The 26,065-nt window shown below is 40.6% G+C and overlaps 1 protein-coding gene across 3 annotated transcripts in view; it reads left to right on the top strand.

The window, feature by feature from the left end:
* The first annotated feature begins 9,376 nt into the window (after positions 1–9,376).
* The window catches only part of GRM1 (glutamate metabotropic receptor 1), a 344,388-nt gene continuing 327,699 nt past the window's right edge, over positions 9,377–26,065 (top strand). For all 3 annotated transcript variants that reach the window (XM_066373050.1, XM_066373052.1, XM_066373051.1), the window contains exon 1: positions 9,377–10,157. In XM_066373050.1, the coding sequence (XP_066229147.1) occupies positions 9,458–10,157 (700 nt within the window). In that variant the 5' untranslated portion in view covers positions 9,377–9,457. The remainder of the gene's footprint in view (positions 10,158–26,065) is intronic.

Here is a 26,065-nt window from a genome sequence, read left to right as displayed (position 1 = left end):
CTGCCTTAGTGGTAGAGCATTGGCCCAGCATGTGGAAGTCCCGGGTTTGATTCTCGGCCCAGGCACACAGGACAAGTGTCCATCTGCTTCTACACCCTTCCCCCTCTCATTCCTCTCTATCTCTCTATCCCTCCTGCAACCAAGGCTCCATTGGAGCAAAGTTGGCCTGGGCACTGAGGACGGCTCCATGGCCTCCGCCTCAGGTGCTAGAATGGCTCTGGCTGCGATGGAGCAATGCCCCAGATGGGCAGAGTATCGCCCCCTGGTGAGCATGCTGGATGGATCCCAGTTGGGAGCATGCGGGAGTCTGTGTCTCTGCCTCCAGGCTTCTCACTTCAGAAAAATACAGAGAAAAAAATTAATACTGATAATTTAAAAATACATTCATTTATTTATATCCATGTGATTATTTCCTTTAAAAGCCCATAATTTTGCAGTTTCTCAAATGTTTTTGGAGCCACTCTTAAGAATTGTCTTTATAGTCAAAGAAGTATAACTTCTTTAGAATCATGCCTTAATTTTAATCCAAAGTATTCACTTATTGAATAAGTAATTTTTGAGTTCTAGGTACTATGTGGGGTTCTGGAGATTCAATCGTGAGCAAGACATAGCTATCTATCTACAGGAATCTTGATTAGTTTATATTATTTAAGAATTTTGGTGACAATTGTCCATTTCCAGAAAATCAAATTTATACTCAAAAGATGATTATATGCTAAGATTAATAATATTAAAAATAATGTATTGCTATATATTTAAGAACTTTCATAACTATTTCAAAATATGTTTATGAATGGCAGTATAGCTGGAATAAGTTATTATTTTGAAAGTGACTACAGCAATTGTGAATGAGGCTAGGTAAAAGTATAAATAAAAAATCAGCAATATTATTTTACAGTAAGTGTCATCTCATATAAAAGTGCTAAATAGCACTTTCTTCATGATTTCCTTCAGAAATGGAAGCTTTCATAAAAAACGGTGAATTTGAAATGAATTTTGAAGATGGGCAAATACATATAAAGAAATGACAGATGGGTTAATATTTAATTTTATTTTGTTTTATTTTTCTTGCAGAGTAAAAGTTTTGAAATGAGGCATGGAAAATTGCAAGGCTTATATGTTTAGAAAAAGTATGAGTACAGAGTTGGGAAGAAATTGTATCAGTGGCTTTCAATTAAGGGCACATCAGAATTCCCCAGGAAAATTTCAAAATATGTTTTCTCTTTTCTGATAACCACTTCTGCATATTTGAATCAGACTTCTCTTATTCTGGTCACTCCTCACCTCTGGATTTCCCCACCTTAGAGAATGAAAGGGTTGGATTTGAATAGTTACCATGCTTTGCTCTCTTAAACCCCTTCCCCAGGAGATGAACTTTGGGTGTCGGGTTAAAGCCTTTAAACTTTACTCTATTGGCAGCTGAGACAGATTGTGGGTTTTGGACTATGGAATCCAAAGACTAAAGCTAGGTTTAGATAGATCAGTATTTTGGTGGCATGATGGATAAACAATAATCATATGTAGATTTTTGTTACAGTGTATTGCTGTTTAAATAGAAATAAGAATTTAATTTGTTGTGCAAGTGAAACTGTAGTAAGATAATTTTTTTCTAATTAAAGCTTTTATTGGACCTGAACATTTAGATACTTTTTTGCTTAATTGTTTGAAAGTTGACTGTGAGACTGTGAAGTAGGTTACTGCCGTTATTAGAACTGTTATAAAAGACGGCTATTTTAAGCAAATAGAACAATCACCTGTAATGCTTATTCCCTCAACAGATAAAAGACCCAAAGGAGAGACTTTCAAATTCACATTCTTTATTACTGAAGCATTTTATGATAAGAGAACATCAGTTCAAAGCTTAAGGAAAAATGAAAATAAGTAACACAGCTCAGTTCATACGGTCAGTTTTTATGAACTTAAATATTTGGAATAAAGGTAGCGTAAGGTGACAGTGCCTTTAATTTGTTTTCTAAGCTTAGGTAAGGAACAGATTTTTGGTGCCTCAATTTTCCCATCTATTGGACTGGGATAATATGTCTATTTTATGCATCTCAGATGATGATTCTGAACGTCGTTTCAGATGGTTATGTTCAAATCATATAAGCACACATTGGATAAAGGTTACCTTTCATTTATATATTAGCTTCTTTTTACTTTTGTAAAATATTTAATTTTTATCTGCTGTTGGTTAACACAGTAATAAAAATGGTTTCTTTTTTTTTTTTTGTATTTTTCTGAAGCTAGAAACGGGGAGAGACAGTCAGACAGACTCCTGCATGCGCCCGAGAGGGATCCACCCGGCACGCCCACCAGGGGGCGACACTCTGCCCACCAGGGGGCGACGCTCTGCCCACCAAGGGGCGATGCTCTGCCCCTCCGGGGCGTCGCTCTGCCTCGACCAGAGCCACTCTAGCGCCTGGGGCAGAGGCCAAGGAGCCATCCCCAGCGCCCGGGCCATCTTTGCTCCAATGGAGCCTTGGCTGTGGGAGGGGAAGAGAGAGACAGAGAGGAAGGAGAGGGGGAGGGGTGGAGAAGCAGATGGGCGCTTCTCTTGTGTGCCCTGGCCGGGAATCGAACCCGTAACTTCTGCACTCCAGGCTGACGTTCTACCACTGAGCCAACCAGCCAGGGCCAAAAATGGTTTCTTAAGATTTGGGACAAATCTGAATACTTTAGTGTAGTAAAGTTCATAGTATAAATATGTTTCTAAATGGTTTAATACTAACTAATCTAGTTACTTGCACTCAAGAAACAGCTGCAAAAGAATCACTCTCCCTACATAATGTTAAGAAATTAGAAACGTCTATAAACTGCTTGGCTTTGATCCTTTTAATGAAACACATTAAATTAAGATGATATTTCTAACGTTCAGGGGGGAATGTATGCATTTATTTTTTCAGCAAATATTTTAGCACCTATCATGAACCAGATGTTGTTTTAGACACCAGGGACAGCAGCGAATAACACAGACAGTAATTATGACCCTCAGTATGCTTTCAGAATAATTGTGTTTGCTGCATTCCCCTCAATTGTATTTTAATACTTTAAAAATAAAAATTTGGATGGTTGTGGCAGAACAGTATCTGGTCAAATGTATGATTTCCAGCCCATCTGCATGAGTCTACAAAGCCATTGATGAGTTCTAGTTGCTTATGGAATCTGATGCTTTTGGTTTGTCTCTGCATACAGGTATTGATCGACTTACGGCCTATGCAACTTGTGACCATTCAACTTTATGACCACAATTGCTAGCCATGACTGCTCCACGTCTGGCAGAGCAGGCGTTGCCCAGCTGGGTGTACGATAGTGCTGGACCAGCTTCTGGCAGCACTACCATCTCCACATGCACCATTTCAACTGTTATCCCAGACTCGGTACAGCAATTTGTGTTTTGTGTCTTGGTTATTTTTCATCAAATCCCTCCCAAAATGTCTACCAAGAGGAAATTGTCTTTGCAAATATTAAGTCAGTTGTACTGGTAATGCAGTGTTTTACTTAAACCTGACAAATGTAAAACTAAGAAACAAAATGGTGTAGAGATGATACAAATGGCATAAAATGAACAAATAAAATTATGATATATAACAATAATAAAAAAAAATTATTATAAAATATGACTTAAAGATTTTTATAACATCATTTCACAGTACTGTACATATAGCCTACTCAACTTACGACCAAATCGTGTTACGACTGACCTGTTGGAACCAATCGTGGTCGTAAGTCGAGCACTAGCTGTACCTGGTTATTGCCTAATTAATTAGAACAATTATATGTGTGTGTGTGTGTATACATATATAAAATTTGGCTTATTTTTTCTTTTAAAATATTTGTTTTACTTTGTTAATAAAACCATGTTTTATAAAAATGTTTTGAGTTTCTGAAAAAAAGAGGTTTAATTTCACAATTCATGTTACTTATGGTTCAGAGCGTAGTCCAATAAAGATATCACAATTTCCCTTAATTTAATCAATGTGGATAACCAAATTAGATAAATAATCTAAAATTTCTCACTGGGAATTACATTACCTTACTGAACTCATGAATTAAATATAAGAATATAAGAAATGTCAACTAGATTAAATCAACTGTCCACAGAGCACAGTAGTTTATGGAAAAGCATGGTATTCATTTCCCATGACATTAATCTACCTTGGACATTCATTAGTGATACATTACATATCTATTTTCCACAAATCAATTTTCTTCAAAGACCTTCTTTGATCCTATTTCTATTTTTAGTCAGTAATACCTCTTCATTAATGAGATTTTACCTCTTGTGTATACTTCATTTCTAAATTTCAATGACTGGGTAAACTTTACTTTAAAAAATACCCTATACAGTACGCTAAATTTGAAATATATGCATAGCTCATCCATTTCTTTCTCCTTTGAAAAAAATTTTATTCTTAGGCATGTCTTACCTTTCTCATTTGAAGATAATAAATTTTCTACTAATAATTTTTCTCACTTATAAACTATACTAATTCCTCTATGACATCTTTTATGGTGAAGAGCAATGAGAATTGTGCACACATTTTTAAGGAGAGTGATCACAATTTTGTTTAGAGGTAGTATGTATTTTACTACCATATAAGGATGATGAGAGCATTTTATTGCCCTTACTGTTACAGGAGCACATTTAAATAGTTGTTTTGATATAATATGTTGGATATTCTTCTTGATATCTACTATATTTTGTTTTAAATGGGTTTTCCAAACAAAAATGTTCCTAACACTTTTTATGCTGCTACACGTCACATATTGAATGGAATACACTACCCACCCCCCCAGCACAGATTCAGGCTGGCAGTACTTCTGAGTTAATGCATTCTTAACGTTTTTTTGAACTCTTATAGATTAGTGTATTGACCTATATTGTTAATTTGTATGTAATTTATCTTTTTAGCAAGTCTCTTCCATTCTACTAATGGAAGCTTCCCTTTTATATTCACACATGTATTGCATCTTGCCTGTTTCGGGAGAGTCTTACTTTCCAGAAAGCTAAAACATATTTGAATGATCATGTCTTCCCCTTTCTCAGTGCCTTCTTCTTGCCTTATTTTTTTTCCTTATGACTCTTAAAGTTTTGTTTGAAAAAATTATCAATAAATTTAATTGATAATTTCAAACTGATGCATTTGAAATCAATTTTTCCTTAACACCTATAACATAATTTATGCCTAAATCTATGTAATGATATGCAAGTTTGTCCTCTTTTATACTGTTTGTTTCAGCCAGCCTGAATGTGTAGTTTTTACTTGGACTTTATGGAGAACAATTAAATCTGAGTATTTAATTATTCCTTCAGCAGCAGAATCTTTTCTAAGTTATGTCCAATGTGTATATTAAAAATGTTCAGTTTTGCCCTGGCCGGTTGGCTCAGCGGTAGAGCATCAGCCTAGTGTGCAGAGGACCCGGGTTTGATTCCCAGCCAGGGCACACAGGAGAAGCGCCCATTTGCTTCTCCACCCCTCTGCTGCGCCTTCCTCTCTGACTCTCTCTTCCCCTCCCGCAGCGAGGCTCCATTGGAGCAAAGATGGCCCGGGCGCTGGGGATGGCTCTGTGGCCTCTACCTCAGGCGCTAGAGTGGCTCTGGTCGCAACATGGCGACGCCCAGGATGGGCAGAGCATCGCCCCCTGGTGGGCAGAGCCTCGCCCCCTGGTGGGCGTGCCGGGTGGATCCCGGTTGGGCGCATGCGGGAGTCTGTCTGACTGTCTTTCCCTGTTTCCAGCTTCAGAAAAATGAAAAAAAAAAAAAGTTCAGTTTTATGGACCACATATTGAAGCTAAATGTGGACTGTAGAAACATTACATTCTCTAATTCTGGAAATCACATTTAATAGTCTATATATGCAAAAATATTTGTACATTCACTGTGTATTGAAATATACCAAGAAAATCATGTTGAGGATGTATCTTACTAGACCAGTATTATTTAAAATGGAAGTTAAACGGCTATTATAGGAAGCAACATGAGACATTGTGAACACCTGTGGCTTGCTCTTAGAGCAGACATCTTTTTTTTTTTTTTTTTTTTTTTTACAGGGACAGAGAGAGAGAGTCAGAGAGAGGGATAGATAGGGACAGACAGGAACAGAGAGAGATGAGAAGCATCAATCATCAGTTTCTTGTTGCGACACCTTAGTTGTTCATTGATTATTTTCTCATATGTGCCTTGACCACGGGCTTTCAGCACACCGAGTAACCCACTGCTCGAGCCAGCGACCTTGGGTCCAAGCTGGTAAGCTTTATGCTCAAGCTAGATGAGCCCACGCTCAAGCTGGTGACCTTGGGGTCTCGAACCTGGGTCCTCTGCATCCCAGTCTGATGCTCTATCCACTCACCACCGCCTGGTCAGGCGAGCAGACATCTTCTTTAGGGTACAGGCAGAGAATTATTTTACCCTATGTGTGAAGACAGAAACGTACCTCCTATTTCCTTGAGTAAACATATGGTTACTTCCGGAACTGAGATGTTTTAGGACTAAAGGGTGTGTACCTGGTCCAGTACATTGTTATGGAAAGAGAAAAATTCTATCATTTTTATATTGTCTCAGAAAAATCCAGTAAATCTGACACTTGGGAAAAAAGACCAGAACCAGAACAAGAATTAGCTTCTGTTATTGACTGGAGACATTGCTCCCTTTCTTAAGTTTCATGGAACTTGCTAGAGAGTATTTAAAACTATTGCATGTGGTTTGTTCGCTCCAGGCTGACATGGCATTATTCCATAGTATAACAATGACAGTAGTAAGGTAATTATATATAAAGGGACACACATAAGCTGACCTCGATTCTCTTAGATGACACAAAAGAAAGCTTTGAGCAGGAGTGGAAAGGTGCACTGTCACTTGTCTTTCCCCTCTGAAGAGGAAACATTCCGCTCAGCTAACATGTTTCCAGAAGAATCTGATTTAACTTCTACTTTTCACACAGTGAGAAGCAACACTGTAGACCTGTCAGGAGGGTGACAGCAGTCTGGGAGGGATTTGGATAAGTGTTTTTCACTTCAGTGTTTTCATGTGACCTGAGTCACATTCTCAATTTAGTTACATCTTGACCTGGAAAAATGTGGCCACAGTTTGCCTCTCTTCATTTGGCTTACCTTGATCATGTTGTGCACCCCTTTGCCCCTTATTCCCACCCCATGCAGCCTCTCCCCCTTTCTCTTGAAACCTATTCATAGAACTTTTAAAAAATATGTCTGCACAGGTACTCACTCTGATTCCCTCAGAAGGGGTTTTACTCCCAGGGAGAGAACCTGCATTTGGATCCTTGAAATGCACAGAGAATACCCACCTAAAGCAGCCTAAGCGGTTTTCACTCCTTTCACCAGGTCTGACTGTTCTGTTCACACATCTAGCAGCTTGCTCAAGGACCCTATTGTAGTAAAGAATTAATAGTTCCCGCTTCTTCCTAGCTTTTCTCCTCTCTCCGCTAAACGACTGATTTTTATGCATGAGATTATATAGACAAGCCTTGGGTGACCTGTTTTTTAATTTTCCCCCTCCTCCTCCCTCTTTTTTCCTTGCGGTAAAATGATGCTGAAGAAAGAGGGCACTAGAGTACAGCCCAGACTGCATCCTTGCACCGTCTGGATTAAAGCCGAAGCGTCTGCTAACGGAGCGTGGCTGCGGTCCTCCGGCCTGGGGACCACAGCGCTGTCTACCCGGGCTCAGGTAAGTCTCAAGTCCAAATTCTCCCAGCGGACTCAGGGACGCAGAAGAATCCTGGCGGTAAACCCACTCCCAGGGGCAGAAAGTCCCAATCTGTGGGTTTTCCTCCTGGTCCCAGGGGCACCCTCGCTTATTTATTTCCTTTACTCCCGCATCCCGGGAAGCGTCGGAACCCACGAATGCCTGGGTTGTCTTCCTTCTTTTGCCCGCTCACCCGACGCGTTCCTTTAGCTCTTTTCACCTCTGACTCTCACCTTGAGGAAAAGAGCAGAGGAGGGACGACAGAGGGAGCCAACTTGAGCCCCGCGGGCGGCTGGAATTTGGCGCCTCTGTCCCCCGAAGCAGTGCGGTTTGAATATACTTGCAAGAGCACTGACTGCAAGGGGAAGAGAATTGGTGAGGAGGCGAGGGAGGGTGTGTGTGTGTGTGTGTGTGTGTGTGTGTGTGTGTGTGTGTGTGTGTATGTGTGTGTGTGTGTGTAAAAATGTAGTGGGGGTGGTGGTTGAAAGCGCGAAATCGGGGGCGGGAGGAGGGGTGTGGGCTGTCAAAGAATTGCAACTCGCAGGTCCCAGGTGGGCTCGGCTGCGGGGCAACGTCCGGGCAGCCGCCGCGGCGCTGTCCAGGGTGCTGAAGGTTGCCGCTGTCCAGGGTGCTGAAGGCTGCCGCTGTCCGGGGTGCTGAAGGCTGCCGCGGCGGCAGGAGCCACCCGGACGCTCCGTTCCTGTTCTAGCGACCAGACACAGCCAAAGGTCCCCATTTAGGCGAGTGCAGGGCCCCCTCCACCCGCTCCGTCCAGCCCCCATCGTGGGAAACGAGTTACCTTATGTGCACCCTTTCTCCCTGAACATCGACTGTAACCTGACTTGTTGAGGGGGCAGGGGCGAGGGGGGTGGGGGCGAACCAAACTCCGACGGGCGCAGACTTTACCCGGCATTCATTGCCTTAGTAACTAATAGGATTTCCTCAAGCTGGCACATTTATATTTACTACTTGGGTTGTAGGTTAGGGTCTCTTTAACCCCCCCAAACTCAAGTAAAAGGTACATTCGTTTTTCGAGTTCATTTTGAAGTAGCGCTTCCATCTCATAATGAGTTTCCAAATTTCTTCTGGGAAAAAGTTGATCTTTTCAAACACTGAAAGTCTCTTAGGGTGAAAGACCCAACCCCCCTCCCCCGTCTCCCCTTTCCCGCCTCAAGTCAGTCAACGTAAATGGTGTCTGGGGACCGGGAAGAGACTTGTGGCTGGAGGAGGGGGCGGGTTGGCGGGCTCTCTGCGCCCTCCCGGACGCACGGGGGGAAAGGGGACGGGACATGTCGCTGTCCGCCGGGACCAGAGCTGCCCGCTAAGCTGTCTCTTCAGCCGATATCGTGACGCGCTGAAATGAATCGGACCGAACAACTATTACCATCACCGACCCCCGAGTTTTGACACAGGTGACAGCAGAGATTTTATTTTCTTCCTTTCTTGCAGGCAGGTTCCAGCTCACCGCGGCCACCACGACATCCATTGTACTCTTGATCAGTTTACCGTGGCGCGCGGGTGAAGCAGGGACGCCTCCTGGGGGCGGAGGTGGCCGTGGAGACCCGACCGAGAGGAGAAGGCGGAGGGGAAGGAAGCGGAGGTGCAGGCGGCTGCAGCGTTGGAAGAGCGGTGCTGGCAGTCGGGGCCGAGCCGGAGAGGCAGGCGTGGGGCGTCCCCGCGGTGCGCGCCCGGAGCCGGCTGGCAGGACCAGCGCGGGAAGGTGGCCGGCCGGCTGTGGACCGCGTCCTCGTCACAATGGTCCGGCTCCTGCTGGTTTTCTTTCCAGCGATCTTTTTGGAGATGTCCCTTCTCCCCAGAAACCCCGGCCGGGCAGGGTTGCTGTCGGGAGCCTCGTCTCAGCGCTCGGTGGCCAGAATGGACGGAGATGTCATTATCGGGGCCCTCTTTTCCGTCCACCACCAGCCCCCGGCCGAGAGGGTGCCCGAGAGGAAGTGTGGGGAGATCAGGGAGCAGTATGGCATTCAGAGGGTGGAGGCGATGTTCCACACGCTGGATAAGATCAACGCGGACCCGGTCCTCCTGCCCAACATCACCCTGGGCAGTGAGATCCGGGACTCCTGCTGGCACTCCTCCGTGGCTCTGGAGCAGAGCATCGAGTTCATCAGGGACTCTCTGATTTCCATTCGAGACGAGAAGGACGGACTGAACCGCTGCCTGCCGGACGGGCAGCCCCTCCCCGCAGGCAGGACTAAGAAGCCCATTGCGGGAGTGATCGGCCCCGGCTCTAGCTCCGTAGCCATCCAGGTGCAGAACTTGCTCCAGCTCTTCGACATCCCCCAGATCGCTTACTCCGCCACAAGTATCGACCTGAGTGACAAAACTTTGTACAAGTACTTCCTGAGAGTTGTCCCTTCTGACACTTTGCAGGCAAGGGCGATGCTTGATATAGTCAAGCGTTACAATTGGACCTATGTCTCTGCAGTCCACACGGAAGGTAGGCATTGCATTGGGGGGGAAAAAGGCCGTTGAGGAAACCATTGAGGGCGCTGCATGATTTGTTCTTGGGATCACAGTGTCTTCCTTGCTGGTTTCTAGCTCTGTGGAGAGCACCCTTCTCCCTTCTCAGTACACACCCACCCAGGCACTGCCTTTGGTCCCCATTCTGGTATAATTATAGTGTAGGAAAACTGTGTCCTTCATGTTTCTGGGCGTAGCAGGAGCCCAAAAGATGCCAAAATCCCATGACCAGTATCCAACTGTAGATTTGGGACTCCTATGCTTGTTAGCCCTCATTTTCTGAGTTTGTTTTTTGGGAGCCTTATTTGTCCAAGGTGGCATCCGGTGGACTGGCTCCGGTTTTCCAAATTTAATGGAATAACTCAATGTAAGCAATTAGACAAGAAAAAAATTGCTATCCCCTCAGTTGGCACTGAAAGCTATATCTTGTCTTGAATAGCTGAAGGTGCGTCTTTGTCCCAAGGTGCTCCTTTTCACGCACAGAAGATTTGCCTGTGAATACTGAATTCATGCGGTCATCACCCCTCCTATATCAGGTACTTATATTTAAATTCTGGAGTGCCTTAGATACAGGGGGAAAGTAGGTAATTGAAATCATTTATTTATTTTCTTTCTACTACACACGTTAAAATTGTCCATTTATCCTCACTCCCCCCAAGAATTATCTTGCTTTATGAAAAATAGCACTGATGACCTCTTCAATTTGAGTTTTGGTTTCTAACCTTTTTCTTTTAACACAATGGCTTTGCTCATTTACATTTTAAATTGGGCTAATTATAAATTATGAGTGAAAGGATAGTAGACATCAGGTTTAAAATGACCTTTTAAAAACTAAGTAGAATTACCTGAGATTTAACACTTTGATATGTACAGAGTCTTACAGACATGAATTCTTAAAGAACTTCTTTATATAAAGATCTTTACTCTTTTCATCTTAGCCTATATAAATTTTTAGATAAAATGAGACTTTTGAATCATCTGTTCTTAACTCCCTTGTTAGTTTTATGAAGAAATGAGACCCTGGTTATACATTAATGTCTAGGACAATCCACATGTGTACACTGGCATATGAAGAGACTCTTGAGGATATTGCTTCATTCATATTTCTTAATTAAAATTATATTCTTAATATAAAATTATTAAAAGAAAGGCAATCATCATGCCATCATATTCTTTTAACAGTCACAGTATTCAGTTACTAGTGTAAAGTCTGATGATAGAAACTCAGGAGCATTTTTACAAAGTGGTTATAGGGTCATTGGTAATGGAAACTGATGCTTTACTCTATAAAGGGAGCAGAGTCTCCATGACATATAAAACATAATGCAGAATTATACATTATAATTTCAGACTTTGCTTTTGAGAAAAAGGCTTTCTACTGCAATATTGTGACTTCTAACAACTGACTCATGTTTCTAAATCTTGATTTTTAATAGTGATCAGCATACCTCTTTATCAACAAAACTCTCATTACTTTTTTGAGATGCAACTTTAAGTTCAAATATTAATCCCTTACATTATATGTTTAATTCCTTACCTTTTAATGTTTAATATAATTTCCCCTAGTGCTTAGAGAAAACATTTTGAAAGCACAAGTTAAACACTGCTAATTCTCAGCATTAGAGAGATCTCTAAGTGTATGGCTAAATCTAGATTGAATATGGTTAAATTAAATATTTAATAATTCTCTCCATTGAACTAGATAATTGACTATAGATATTAGAAGTGTAAATTCCTCCACCAAGAAGAAATAATACTTCCTTATTTTTATACAGTAGTTTTATTTTTCATATTTTATTATAAGCTCAGTTTTTTTGGGGTGGAGAGGAGTTGAGAAAACATCTCCTCCTTCCTTCGATCTGTTTTCTAGTTGCCTCACTTTGCTAAAAATAATTGCTAATAATGGATTTCTTTCTGACAACTAGAATTATGTTTTTGAAAAACTAATTTGACTTGTGTTTGCCAGTTCTGTTGAGGAAGGGGTCATATTAAAAGTTCACACTTGCGTTAGTTTGGACCTTGTTTTCTTTCTGCCTTCTGACTGGTGTTGTGTGGTGGAGATAATATCTCCATACTATTAACATAGTTGATTCTAGACTAGATTGTGTTCCCAGAATGTAGAACTCACTTTACTGCCTATTTTATAACCAAGAGATTAGGCCTTTTGCCTCACATTTTATATATGACATCGTATTTTTCTCAAAGAGAATTTGCTTCTCATATTAGATTTAATAGCTGTGGAAACTAATTTTTTTAATTTTCTTATATCTGCAGAGAAATATCACAGCCTCCCTTGTATAAGCTCCAACTAAAAATTTGTTTTTCCTGAGGCTCTGCCCTCCTGCTTCTCAGGGGCCCGTGGTGTACTGGCCTGCAGTCACTTTCTTGCATCATTTAGTAATTTTGCTGCCTTCAAACTGATGGGGTCACCTCCCGGTGACAGTTCCCTGTCAGAAACCAGAGAAGACCACATATCAATCAGTGTTGTCTCTGCCATTAGGACACTATTCAGGAAGGAATCAGTTTGTGTGTGGATATTAGCAAGGTGGATCTTAGGAATGCTGGGACCGCCAGTGACCTTCACCTCTCCTTTCAAATTTGGCCATTTTCTAGTCATTTTACCATCATAATTTCTTTTATTTGAAGTGAGCCTAGAACAGTTAACATAAAAATAACTAAGTGACTAGACTAGTGTACTCCATTTCTATGGTTACTTTTGGTAGATTTGAAAATCACAGCTGAAGTATCCTATTCTCTGAATAACCCCATTGTTTTTACGTCCTTTATTATTTCATTCTATGTCAAGATTGAGCTTGGAGGTATTTTCTGGTTTTGCTTTTTTAACCAGATGGAATTCAATTGTGAATTTTTTGGCATACTTTTAAATTTTCTATCATGTCATTTGTGCCACACTTGTCCTCTGGTCATCGCAACTGCCAGTTTACCTGACATAAAAGTTACCTTGCAGTAGGCTCTTCAGAAAAATTTTTTTGGGGGTGGGTTCCTGAGGGGAATATTAAAATAGGATCTGCCAAAGGGAGAGAGTGCTGAAGCAACAGAGCTTTATCTACAAATAAAAGTCAATTGCACTTCAGAGAAAGCTGCTCACCTGAAGTGTGTGTCTTTAAACATGCTAAGCATACAATACAGAAATTGTGTTCTTCTGTGAAGGACTTTTCAGCCAAGGACACTGTATTCCATCCTTGTGGTAAAATGCATATGCCTTATCAAACATCAAATTTATCATTCTGAAGGATTGTGAGAAATAGTACTTGAAAATAATTCTAGTTGATTAAATTCAAAGCATTGGGCAAGTCCAGTAAAAAAAATCCTTTGAGTTTGTAGATTTTTTTTTTTTTGGATTGGATGCATTTTTATTTAAGTTTTCTCTCTTAGTACTTTGTCTTATAGTGTCAGATGAGCATTGATGTGATAAGGAGCTTAGTGATGTTACTTGCCTTTTGAAAAGGTCCACTACAAGGTGTCCTTTTGTTTACAATTATGTTTTCATTATAGTGCACCTTTTTTGACATTTGCTTACATTTTATACGGAATTGGCTCTTCTGGGTTTCTTTTCAAATTCCAATGTTTTTTTGTGTTTTTTTTTGTTGTTCTTTTTTAAAATTTATTTTTATTTTTTACAGAGACAGAGAGTGAGTCAGAGAGAGGGATAGACAGGGACAGACAGACAGGAACGGAGAGATGAGAAGCATCAATCATTAGTTTTTCATTGCGCGTTGCAACACCTTAGTTGTTCATTGATTGCTTTCTCATACGTGCCTTGACCATGGGCCTTCAGCAGACCGAGCAACCCCTTGCTGGAGCCAGCGACCTTGGGTTCAAGCTGGTGGGCTTTTTGCTCAAACCAGATGAGCCCGCGCTCAAGCTGGCGACCTCGGGGTCTCGAACCTGGGTCCTCTGCATCCCAGTCCGATGCTCCATCCACTGCGCCACCGCCTGGTCAGGCTGTTTTTTTTTTTTTCTCAGAAACTTTTTTCTATTTGACATAAAACTTAATTAAAAAGTCTAATGGCATCAAAGGAAAATTCTCTTAAGTTATAAATACATCGGCTAACTATTACTTTAGCTATTATAATTACATATAAAAATTTTATTTCTAATACATTTATTTCCTGTCTATGCACCAGTAACTTTATAACTTTCTTCGCATGATTCAAATATCTTTCACCATAAGTTATCTTAATAAATTTTGTACCTTATCACAAAAATAAAAAATTGGAGTATCCTGAAAGGTTATTTAGGCCAATCAATTAAAGATACTTAAAACACCACTAACACATCTTAACCAAGAAGTAGTTCCTGTTTGTTTTAAGTTTCTAATTTGTGATTAGGGTTTCTAAGAGAGGGGGGAAATACAGAACTTAAATTCAGAAGCAGAATTTCGTCTGACTATTAGTAAATGTTGCCATATAATGAACATTTTCCTGAAATTTTGACCACTTCTCCATCGACTACTGAGAGTCGTTCCTCTTCCATGTGATGCCCGCATCAATGAATCCTCTCTCTTTCCTGCCCCACTTCATTGGTTCCTTCACCACTGTACTTCAGTTTTTAGTTTCCTCCTCATCATAGATGACTCAAGTAGACCTGAGGTCAAAGTTAGTTTTAAAATATGTGCTGCTACTAGGCCTTATCTACTTCTTTTTATGCTTGAGCAGTTATTATTATATCAAAGAGGAGGGTTTGTTTTCCTTTTAAATGTAAAAATTATTAGCTCAAATCTGCCTTACCGGTAAGTTCTGGAATTTGTATTACTTAATTCAACTTAGTATTCTAGCTCTGTATTTTCAGGATTTAACTATGGGCATTAAAATTGAGTAAGAGCCTGACCAGGTGGTGGCGCAGTGGATAGAGCATCGGACTGGGATGAGGAAGGACCTAGGTTTGAGACCCTGAGGTCGCCAGCTTGAGCGCGGGCTTATCTGGTTTGAGCAAAAGCTCACCAGCTTGGACCCAAGGTCGCTGGCTCAAGCAAGGGGTTACTCAATCTGCTGAAGGTCCACGGTCAAGGCACATATGAAAAAGCAATCAATGAACAACTAAGGTGTCGCAATGCGCAACGAAAAACTAATGATTGATGCTTCTCATCTCTTCATTCTTGTCTGTCTGTCCCTGTCTATCCCTCTCTCTGACTCTCTCTCTCTGTCTCTGTAAAAACAAACAAAAACTGAGTAAGAGAGGGTCAAGTATAAAGTCCCAGCCCATCACCAGCAGATTATTCCTTGGCTAGCTTTGGTGGTTACTCAGCCGGCTGTGGATTCTCTTGGCAGTATGACTTCCCATTACATACTGTATCTCTTTCTTAAATATAAGTAGTTTAAGTGAAAAGCCATCAAACCAGATATTCAACTCTAATTAAAATTTTACCAAACTTAACACAGTATACAAGAAATTTGAAAACTTGGTCTCAGTTGTTAAGTACTTTATACTCTAAAGCAGTGGTCCCCAACCTTTTTTGGGCCATGGACCGGTTTAATGTCAGAAAATATTTTCACAGACCGGCCTTTAGGGTGGGATGGATAAATGTATCACGTGACTGAGACAAGCATCAAGAGTGAGTCTTAGACGGATGTAACAGAGGGAATCTGGTCATTTTAAAAAAATAAAACATCATTCAGACTTAAATATAAATAAAACAGAAATAATGTAAGTTATTTATTCTTTCTCTGCAGACTGATACCAAATGGCTCATAGACTGGTACCGGTCCGCAGCCCCGGGGTTGGGGACCACTGCTCTAAAGGTAGCATAGTTTGGAGACATGTAAACAAGTAAAAATGAATTATTACAGTATAGACATTTAAAAACATGACATTATATAATTTAAGGAACACTGAAAAAATATTGATGAGTGTAATTAACTAGGAAAAAGCTAGCAAAAAGGGAATTTTGATTAGTTTGTGTGTGTGTGTATATGTGTGTGTGTTTCCAAAGTTAGGAGTGGGGAGGCAGTGAGACAGAATCTCGCATATGCCCAACTGGAATCTACCCAGCATGCCCAACATGGGGCAATGCTATGCCCATCTGGGGCCATTGCTCCATTGCAATCAGAGCCATTCTAGCACCTGAGGCAGAGGCCATGGAGCCATCCTCAGCGCCCAGGCCAACTTTGCTCCAATGGAGCCTTGGCTGTGAGAGGGAAAGAGAGAGAGAGAGAGAGAGGAAGGAGAGGGGGAAAAGTGGAGAAGCAGATGGGCGCTTCTCCTATGTGCCCTGGCCAGGAATTGAACCTAGGACTTCCACATGCTGGCGGATGCTCTACCACTGAGCCAACAGGCCAGGGCCTTGATTAGATTTTTTGACTATGACATTTGTAAAAATTAGATTCTATAGCAAGAATGTCCCAGTGGGGATAAAATAAGCAGGTCTGATTGGCTGGAGTGAAGAATGTAGGCCAGGAACTAATAAAGATCAACTCAAACGTGGGTTCTTATAATCTGTGATTTTGTGATTCTTTAGTGATATGAAAGATAAATAATGGAGAATCCTGAAGCATGTGTCAAAGAGTTTTAGCTTCAAGAAAAATATGTCCAAGCAGAGTTTGATTGGATTCTAATATCATTAGAAGAAATTGAATTCTTACTGAAATATGTAGGGGAGATACATTAGATGAGGAAGGAAAAAAAAAAAAAACTAACTTTGAAAAGATTAACTATTGTAGAATTCTAGGTTGTTAAAGTAATTGGGAAGAATAAAAGGCATTCCAAAGGAATGCTTTATGGGAGAATTTGTTGTATCAAAGAGTTAGGAACAAAGTGTGGTCGAAGCTTCCTTTAGTTTTGCAATTTTGGAGGACTGGGAGGATTTTGGTGCAATTAATAGACCTGTGATAATAGGTTTCCAAACCATGGTATTTGAGGTTTAAACAGCATGGACTTAGATTTGGTATGTTAAATTTGATGTGAACTTTGGCTAAGAGAACATACATTATTAGTAAGAGTTGGTAGGTGGCTAAAAGAAAACTCAGAGATAGTTGTGAAATTCTCTATTTGTGATTTTAAAAAAAGGTGTCACCTCCAAGCACCTTGTATCCTTGATTCTCCAGCTGACTTGCTTAACTTATCTGGGAACTTGAGGAATGGCCTCTTTAAGATCCAACTTTTTATATTTTAAACATTTTATAAGGTGAAGTTTTGGAAGCAGTAGTATATAGTTTCTTAACTTCTTTTAAAGAGATTGCTGCTGAACTTAATTGATATTTTTCTTGCATATCCAAAGCAATCATTATGAACATCAATTGTTACAAGCGCTGGAATACAGTGGTACTCTTGAAGCCAGTTGAAACACATAAAGCTACTTATTTCTACCACAAATAGCCTCAGATTGCCATACTTTTGAGTTTTTATATTTATATTGTCTTTTACAGTATTAGCTGGATGTATTAAACACATTCTCTAAATTATGTAATTAGTAATTAGTGTTTAGTGAAGAGCTATTATGTGCAAAGGATTAAGGTGAAATGCAAAGACGAGAAATTTATTCTTTTGAGAAATCTCAAACTCTTCTTAATTCTTCTGTGCTACCATCCATCACTTCATGACTTTGTTTGCCTTGAAACAAATTTTATAAAGCGCTGGCTTCGTAATGCAGATGGCTGTGGCAGCCTTTTTTATGTTTCTATCATGTGACTTGCCAGTTGCCATTCCTCCTTAAGCACTAACACTTTTCTCCTAGTGATCTATGGAGCTAATATACATTGACTGTTTTATGGCTTTTTAATAACTTTCTGGACAGTGGCTGGGTTCGTATCGTCATAAAGGGATTTCTCAGAAGCCGTATTTCCAGCATGCTCTTTCGTAAGATCACAGAGGGCTGGGGTACCATAGGTGAGGGCAGAAGGGTTTAATGAGCACCTTCCAACCCCTGCAAAAACAACTCACAATGCATACTGTTCTGATATTAGATTGGAAGCAATATCTCGGCAGGGGAAAGTTGTCAGTTTTCAGGGAAGCTGTAGTTGCAAACCAGACTCAAGCTGGGACATGAGGCCTTGTCAAAATGATGTGCTGTCCTGTCCATCAAAGAGCGACCGTTAGATGTGAAATTTATGTAGAAGCATTTATGTGTGCAAGTTCTACTTACTTTTTACCCCTAATTTTCTCTATGAATGTCTACAACATTTTAAATCTTAATTTAAATGAAAAAAAAAATTTTAATTTTCTTCAGTCTCATGCGAAGTTTTGCTTTTTTAAAGTTAAAGCATTTTGGTACCAAATATAAAACATTGATGTTTTTATAGAGACAATTTATTGGTTCAGGCAGAAATTGGTAATCTGAAATCCTTATTCATCAATTTTAAAATAATCTATTTTAGTCACTTTATGGCCAGCAAATTGCACATTCAAGGCAATTATTTAAAGAATTCAAATAATAGCTTCAACTGTCAATTGAAATACAGGAAGATTTGGGGGAGCTGTTCTTTGATCAACACGTAATTTATTTTCCTTTCTAACAAAGACAGGATCATTTATTCACTGATAAACACACATGTCCGTTATGTGTCGAACACTGGTCTTGGTGCTAGGACCACATAAATTAAAAGAATAACAGCTATTCTTAGTAGTGGTACTTTCACCATTATTATCCTCCAGGGTCCCAAAGTCTGTTGGGACATAGACCTATATAAGTAGTTATAAGTTCATAGATTACAAAAAGGTACAAGTGAATGCACAAAAGACTATGGGAAACACTATATGTTCATCTCAGTTTTATTTGTAAAATGTGAACCATAATTGTTACCATACACTCTACCTAACAGAAGTGTTTCAGAGACCAAGAATATGGTATAACTGGCTTTCATCTGTTTTTGTTCAACTATCACCAAAAGAGATGAATTCTTAAGGTATTAGCTCTTCTTAACTGATGAATATTGAACAAATGTGTGAAACTCGTTCATCTGTTTGTTTTTTTTTTACCCTAAAACCTAGTAACATAACATAAAAATGAAATTCATGGCTAAAATAAAAGTGCAGTACTTACCATAGCTTTTAGAAAGCTTTCTCATGTTATGAATGAGAAAACAGGGGCCCAGGGAAATAAAGACAATTTGCCCAAGACCGTAAAATTTGTTAGTAGCAAAGGCAGAACTAATACAGCCTCCTGTTAGATACTTAAACCAAGGGTCATATTTATTTATTTATTCCATTTATTGAGTTTGAACAAAATGAACTAACAAGCAAAACAGAGAGAGACTTATAAATAGAGAGCAGGTTGACAGCTGTGGGTGGGGGTTGGGTGGGAGTGGTGGAAGGATTGAGCAAAAAGGAAAAAACTCATGAGCATGGACAGCAGTGTAGTGATGAGGGGAGGGGGAGGAGGGAGGGGGAGGGTGTGGGGGGATAAATAGTGTTTGTTTATTTTTAAATCACACGATCCACCCTCATACATTTCTACCTTCTGTGAGGTTTTATCATCCAGTCCAGCAACATTGTTCCCAACCTTGCCACTGCCATTGAGCAGCTTCCCGAGCCTCTTCCGTCGCTGGAAGGTCATTCTTGTTGTTGACACGTTGACAGTCTCCCTTTCAGTGTCAACCCTTGCCATACATTTGGGTGTTTGCAGCATTCACATGTGTGACTCACCGATACCGATCCGATCCTCAGAGTTCATTCATCTCAACTCTATGCCTTTCGCCTGCTCCTCAGCAACCCTGCCACCCTGACCACGTCTGGAGTCCTGACAGCATCAAGGACGGTTCTGTCTCTGGGCCTGTTCCCACCAGAGAGCCCCTGAACCACGGAAGCCTCTTTTTCTCGCTTCTCTTGCTCCCAACTTCTCCTGCTCTCTGCGTTTCCCTGCAAAGTCTGGACCAAGGCGTTTTCTTACTTGACCTAATTTCTCCTATGGATCTAAGCTGCCCTATCCTTGTATTGGTGCTTGTCACCATGTTGTGATAAAGCTCCTTTTTCAGAGAAAGTGAGCTGCCAACTTAAAATGGCTACTCTGCATGAAGCTCTACTTGAGGTGATTATAAGTTTGTCATTTTCCCCAGCTCTTTCAGTGCAGAAAAATAAAGACCAGAAAAGATTACTTTTTTTTTTTTTAATGAAAGAGGAAGGACTATCATTCTTGTGAGGGCTGTGGTCCAGAGTGGCAGATCACATTAGCTCAGACAGCTCTGTGGCATCTTCCCTACACCCAGGTGTGCTTCAGATAAGGATAAAACATTAGAAGAGAATGGTTAAGGTTGAATTTAGGGGTCAGAGAGAAGATTGACCCAAAGAGTTGATGGAATGAACCCTCCTTAGGGATTCATCAGGGTAAAATATAGAAAAAAACAATCCCTTAAGTTTATTGTAAAGATGAGATGAGAACTGCGCGTAAAGCCAGACAAAAGTAAGATGCTGTTAGTGTTGTCAGGCTAGCCTAACTGTAATTAAGAAGGTGTCTTTAGTCTAGGTGAGCCTGCATGAAATAGATACAAAAATGTTCCGCGGCAAGCGTATGCAGATAAAAAAAGGGAGATGTCTATCTTGCAGATTTGCTAATACGAACAGCACATTTGGATTCCTATGTTGTCCTTTCTTAACAATTGTACCCACAGCATGTGCCCCTGTGTGCAAGCCCTTTGGTCGGACAGCTTGCTCTATAGTTATTGTTAGACACTCTGAGGCAGTTTCCTCTGTTTTCTGTGGTGTTAGGACTCATTTTTAATTTGTTTGTTACAATGAGTAGAACAAAAGTGATCAATAAACAAATTGCTGACAGTGTTTTCAAAAAAGAAACTGTTTATAATAGGATTTAAATGGTAATATTAGGATATTGAAACAGTGGAAACAACTTCCCATAAACAAATAATATCCTTTTTATTCTGAATAGATATATTGTTCTATTTTCACTTTTTGGTCAACAGGTATTACTCTGTTGGTAAAGAAGAATATATATTCAAATCTCTATCTTAATGAAACAAATGTTTAGCGAGCATCTTCTCTGAGCCAAACCCTCAGCTATAGTTATTGATGACCAGAGATAGATGAATTATACTTCCTCTATCAAGAAGTTCACGGTGTAATGATCACCAGTCAGTTTGATAAATGCAACCATAGGAATAGGAATGACCCTGAGAGGTAAGAGAGAGAAATGTGCCTGACTTTCACTGGGAACAGAAGAAAAAGTGATGAAACACCATAGAAGCTCTGAAGGGAGATGATGTTTGAAGTTCACTCCATTAGAGGAGAAGAGCGCACAGAAGAATGAATGTAAGTAGAAGTCCCAAGAAAAAGAATAGTTAAGGAACTCTAAATAAATCACAAATTCGAAATGTATAGTCAGGGTCATTGGTCAAAGATCTAGAAAGAAAGGTAAACCTGAGAATTATCAGCAGACAGCTATGGTTAAAACCACAGAGTGGATGACTTTGCCCAGGGAGAGGAAATAGCCTGAAAAGAAAGGGCCAGGCTGGACTAGGAGAAGGCTTTCCTTTGAGGAGTGATGAGTTTGGGGAGGAGGAGAAAAGAGATTTGAAAATAACATTTGGTAGCCTTGGTTTTCTCCATTATTCAGTGAGAGGGATGGACAGGAAAGGGGAGCAGGTCAAATACAGACAGAGCAAATGTTCAGAAGGCCCAACTGAGATTGGAAGCCATGTATTTCTACTAGTGTCAGTTCATATTATTTTGATATTCTCTCCAGTGGTGTGCAACTCCCAACGCAAATGAGGCGTCTACGTTTTCTGAGCCGTTCATTAACTCGGCCACCTGCTGGCCTGATGTCCAAACACCAGGAACTTTCTTTAGTTAATTACATAGGATACCAGGTGCTTACCAGAGATCAGAGCCTAGAATTATCCTTTATTCCAGTTTTTGGCACAAGGCCTGATGAGAGAATTGATAGTTAAGAATATTATCTAAAAGATCATTATTAACCAGTTAGCATAAGATTAAGTTTTTATAATACCACATAACTGACTTTTTTTTTTTTACTCTTTCTGAAGAATTACTTTTTTTCCCTTAAATTGCCATTTGATATTGTCCTTTTCATTTCTTAAAGGGCAGACAAGAATTGGAAATGTGAATAATGTTTTGTAATTCTTACCTATTTTTGTTAAATTAATGGCTATTATGTTGTTCAGTGCCCTTTTTTATAAAGTCCATTTAAAAAATTTATTCTTTTTAAATTTTAATACTATGAAATCATTTATCTCTCTTGAGGAACTGACATGTTTTATCCTAATGGGTTATGAGAACATTATATTTTATGTTTTTCTCTTTGCCAACCAGGAAGCTCAAAGCTAAATTATGCTCAACCATAGAAAATGTGAAGATGACAGCTTCTTCCACTTTACTTCAACAGCATTATTTCATACTTTTTATAATCATAAATTTTCTCAACTTCATTGTAAAAAGAGACAGGAGCCCTGGCCGGTTGGCTCAGCGGTAGAGCATCGGCCTAGCGTGCGGAGGACCCGGGTTCGATTCCCGGCCAGGGCACACAGGAGAAGCGCCCATTTGCTTCTCCACCCCTCCGCCGTGCTTTCCTCTCTGTCTCTCTCTTCCCCTCCCGCAGCCAAGGCTCCATTGGAGTAAAGATGGCCCGGGCGCTGGGGATGGCTCTGTGGCCTCTGCCTCAGGCGCTAGAGTGGCTCTGGTCGCAATATGGCGACCCCCAGGATGGGCAGAGCATCGCCCCCTGGTGGGCAGAGCGTCGCCCCTGGTGGGCGTGCCGGGTGGATCCCGGTTGCGCGCATGCGGGAGTCTGTCTGACTGTCTCTCCCTCTTTCCAGCTTCAGAAAAATGAAAAAAAAAAAAAAAAAAAAAAAAAAAAAAAAAGAGACAGGCTATCGATATGTATGTGAATGGAAACGACTTGACCATAGTTTTTGTGCGTTCTAATGCTTATGACAGGCTGAAAGTTGTTTTTTTTTTTTTTAACTGTGAAAGGTGGTGGTGGGGGGAGGTTATCTTCAATCATAGTTGAATATGGTAAAGATGGAAAAAAAGATTTCTATGTATTTGGTATGTATAGAAGAATCCTGAGCATGCATCTTGTACGAGAGGAGAATCATGCCCCCTCAGTTAGTGGAAAAGTCTGTCCTCCGGCTCAGTGATGCTCTGCTGTTTGGTGTCTGTTCCTTCAGCGTGTGCTAGGGTCAGCCGGCTGGCTGTGCTGGCTCTTCTGCCCTGCTGGGCAGGGTGTGTGTGGACGGAACATTCTCCACCACGCTCACCACTCAGCAGGGCTGCCGTGCCTCTGTAATGCATGACGGACTTCTCCTGCTTTCCCTCTTCTTATCCTTAGGGAATGATACATCTGTTTGTACAATGACGGTTCAGTGACAAATGGAGAGAGACCTTGCTTCTGACTGACTTTCTAACTCTTTCTGATAGACTCATCAGGTACTTTCCCGACCACACTCGCTCATAGCCTGGTTGCGGCTTTTGCTGAGTGTGCCAGGCAGCTCAGTACCCACGATGCTGTCCTCTGCTTCGTTGTCCTTTGAGCTAAGGGCAACATGATTGAGCTTGGAAAACTGAGACTGCAGCAGGATGAGACCCAAATAACAGCCCAGGTCTCTCACTCGTGTTAGTATAGACGGTCGTTAAATCACAGACAGCAGAGGGAGGCCTGGGCACTGATATATGTAAAGGATGACTTACCCGTGCTTTTCAACTAGAAATGCCAGATTTGAAACTATAAAAAGGCAGAGTTCATTTTTTTCTCCTCTGTTGACACATGCTAAAGAAAGCCTTAGCATGTAATTTCCTTGATATGTCATTTTAAAAGTAAAATTTTACTTGAAACAACTTCATAAAGTTGAAAAATATTGAGCGAGCGATTAATTTTTGAAGTGCTCATATTCTCCCTTTCAAGAGATTATTTTTAGGCTCCCCTGGAACAGTGCTTTTCAAACTTCGGTGCGTGCAGATCACCCGGGAAACCACAGGTTCCGATTCTGTGGGCCTGGGAAGGACCTGAGAGTGTGCGCTTGACTGGATTCTCGGGTGGTGTGGGAGCCCATGTGCCACAGCACGGGCAGAACCTCTGCGAGTCCCTTCCAGTGATGGACTTTTTGTGATGGTGCCCTGTACGCGCTTTCTCACACTTATGAATTATTTCCTTCAGAGTCATTTGTATATGTCTCAAAGCAATGTTCTATGCTCCTGAAATAGGCAAAGAATGGCTTTTAATATGTGCATATTTAGAAGATGATACTAAAAATGTTAAACTATTCATTTCTTATATTCAATGACTTCTTAAAATATGCATTAGCTAGCCCGTATAATTACTGAATGTAGTAGCATTGTAGTTAATCAAATTTCTCACGTCATGTATGCCTTCTTCTAGAATATTCTGCCCCAGTAAACATCTCCTCTAATGGGAGGTAAATTCCTGGAGGAGTGTATCTCAGTTGTGTTTTGTTCACTGTTGTGTCCCCAGCAATTAGAGGAGTGCCTTCCACATAGTAGACAGTCAATAAATATTTGTTTAATTGATGCAAGTAAGGAAGGCTTTTGTTTCCATTTCTTCCTTTCTGCCTCAGTAAGGAGTTTGATGATTTAAGAGCTCGCCGGGCTCTTCACATCAATTCTTATTGCCTAGCACTATAAATGTAAATGAAGCAAGATAGTAGACTAATTATTCAATTTCCAAGATGCAATCACCTTGGAAGTTTTTGTTTTTTTTTATTAGTTCTTCATAAATAATTTTTCTTTTTCTCTGCTTCTTTCTTATGGTCATAGAAGACAGCAAAGAAATACCTAATTAATTTCATGTTTTCTGGGTGGACTCCTCTTAACTAATATCCCTTCTCACCTTTGACCTTTCGAGTAATGGAGAAAAAGTCACTACATTTAAGTCAGTTAAAACTCTCCGTTTGTTATATATATTTTTTCTTCCAGTTTATGACTATTGGTGTTTGACAGTCTCCATCCTCCCTTAGACTTTAGTGTCCACATGAAGTGGGCAGTGTGCCAAGTGGGAGAACCTGGGTTTGATCTCACTTTCTCCATCAGATACCTGTGACTCTAGGCAAGCCAGCAACGACTCTCAGTGGTCTTCTCATCTCTAAAGGGTCTGCCATATCTTCCTTCCAGACCACCATTATGAACCTGTGTGGAGCTGCTAGTTGTATTATTATGTTGTATTGTAGCTTATATTATTTTCTAATTTTGACTGTCAATAACTGCCTCCTGGACATTGCTTTTCTCAGGAAGTTGTAAGCAACCATTTCTACTTAGCTTTTATTTAAAATGGTAGATTTGGTGTTGAAGGAAACATTTCTCTCAGTCCCTGGACTTGAAAACAGCAATGAGAGGTTAGGAGACCTGCCTGCAGTTGCACACAGATAGCTATGCATGAGGAAGGACTTCCATTGGAGCCCAGCGTCTCCACGCTATCATCTGAGAAGCATCTCCAGGTCACTGACCTTTATCTCTCCATATGCTTTGTCTGCTCTCTGTTTTCTGTCACCCTTAATCTCTCTATGTTGGCTTGAAGGGCAAGCCTCAGCTTCATATCAATAAGCCAACCAATGTATTCATGTATTCGACAAACACAGATCCTACCAGCCAGCCATCAGTGTGCCAGGCATCAGAGAGCGACAGTGAATCCAGGTTTCAGATGTCAATCAAGTTTGGTAGCATAGGCAAATATCCATAAAAAATTATACATATATTGTATTTGGAGTAAAAATATGATATTGAGAATATATATGATATTGTGATACTACAGTAAAATAATATTATCAGTGTTTCCAGACTTTATGGAAATCCTGTAGTCCCTGCCATTGCTTATGGTCCAGAAGGAGAGATAGAGAAATAATTACTGCCACATCAGCATGTGGGTGAGTGTGGAGGTTCATGGAGGTGATATTACTTCTAGTGGGGACATTAGGTAGGTATGTTGGAATAAGTGGCATTAGAGCAGGT

This window comes from Saccopteryx leptura, chromosome 3 (assembly GCF_036850995.1).
Source record: "Saccopteryx leptura isolate mSacLep1 chromosome 3, mSacLep1_pri_phased_curated, whole genome shotgun sequence".
Classification (NCBI taxonomy): domain Eukaryota; kingdom Metazoa; phylum Chordata; class Mammalia; order Chiroptera; family Emballonuridae; genus Saccopteryx; species Saccopteryx leptura.
Note: the sequence above shows the minus strand (reverse complement) of the source record. Positions and strands in the feature narration are given on the sequence as shown.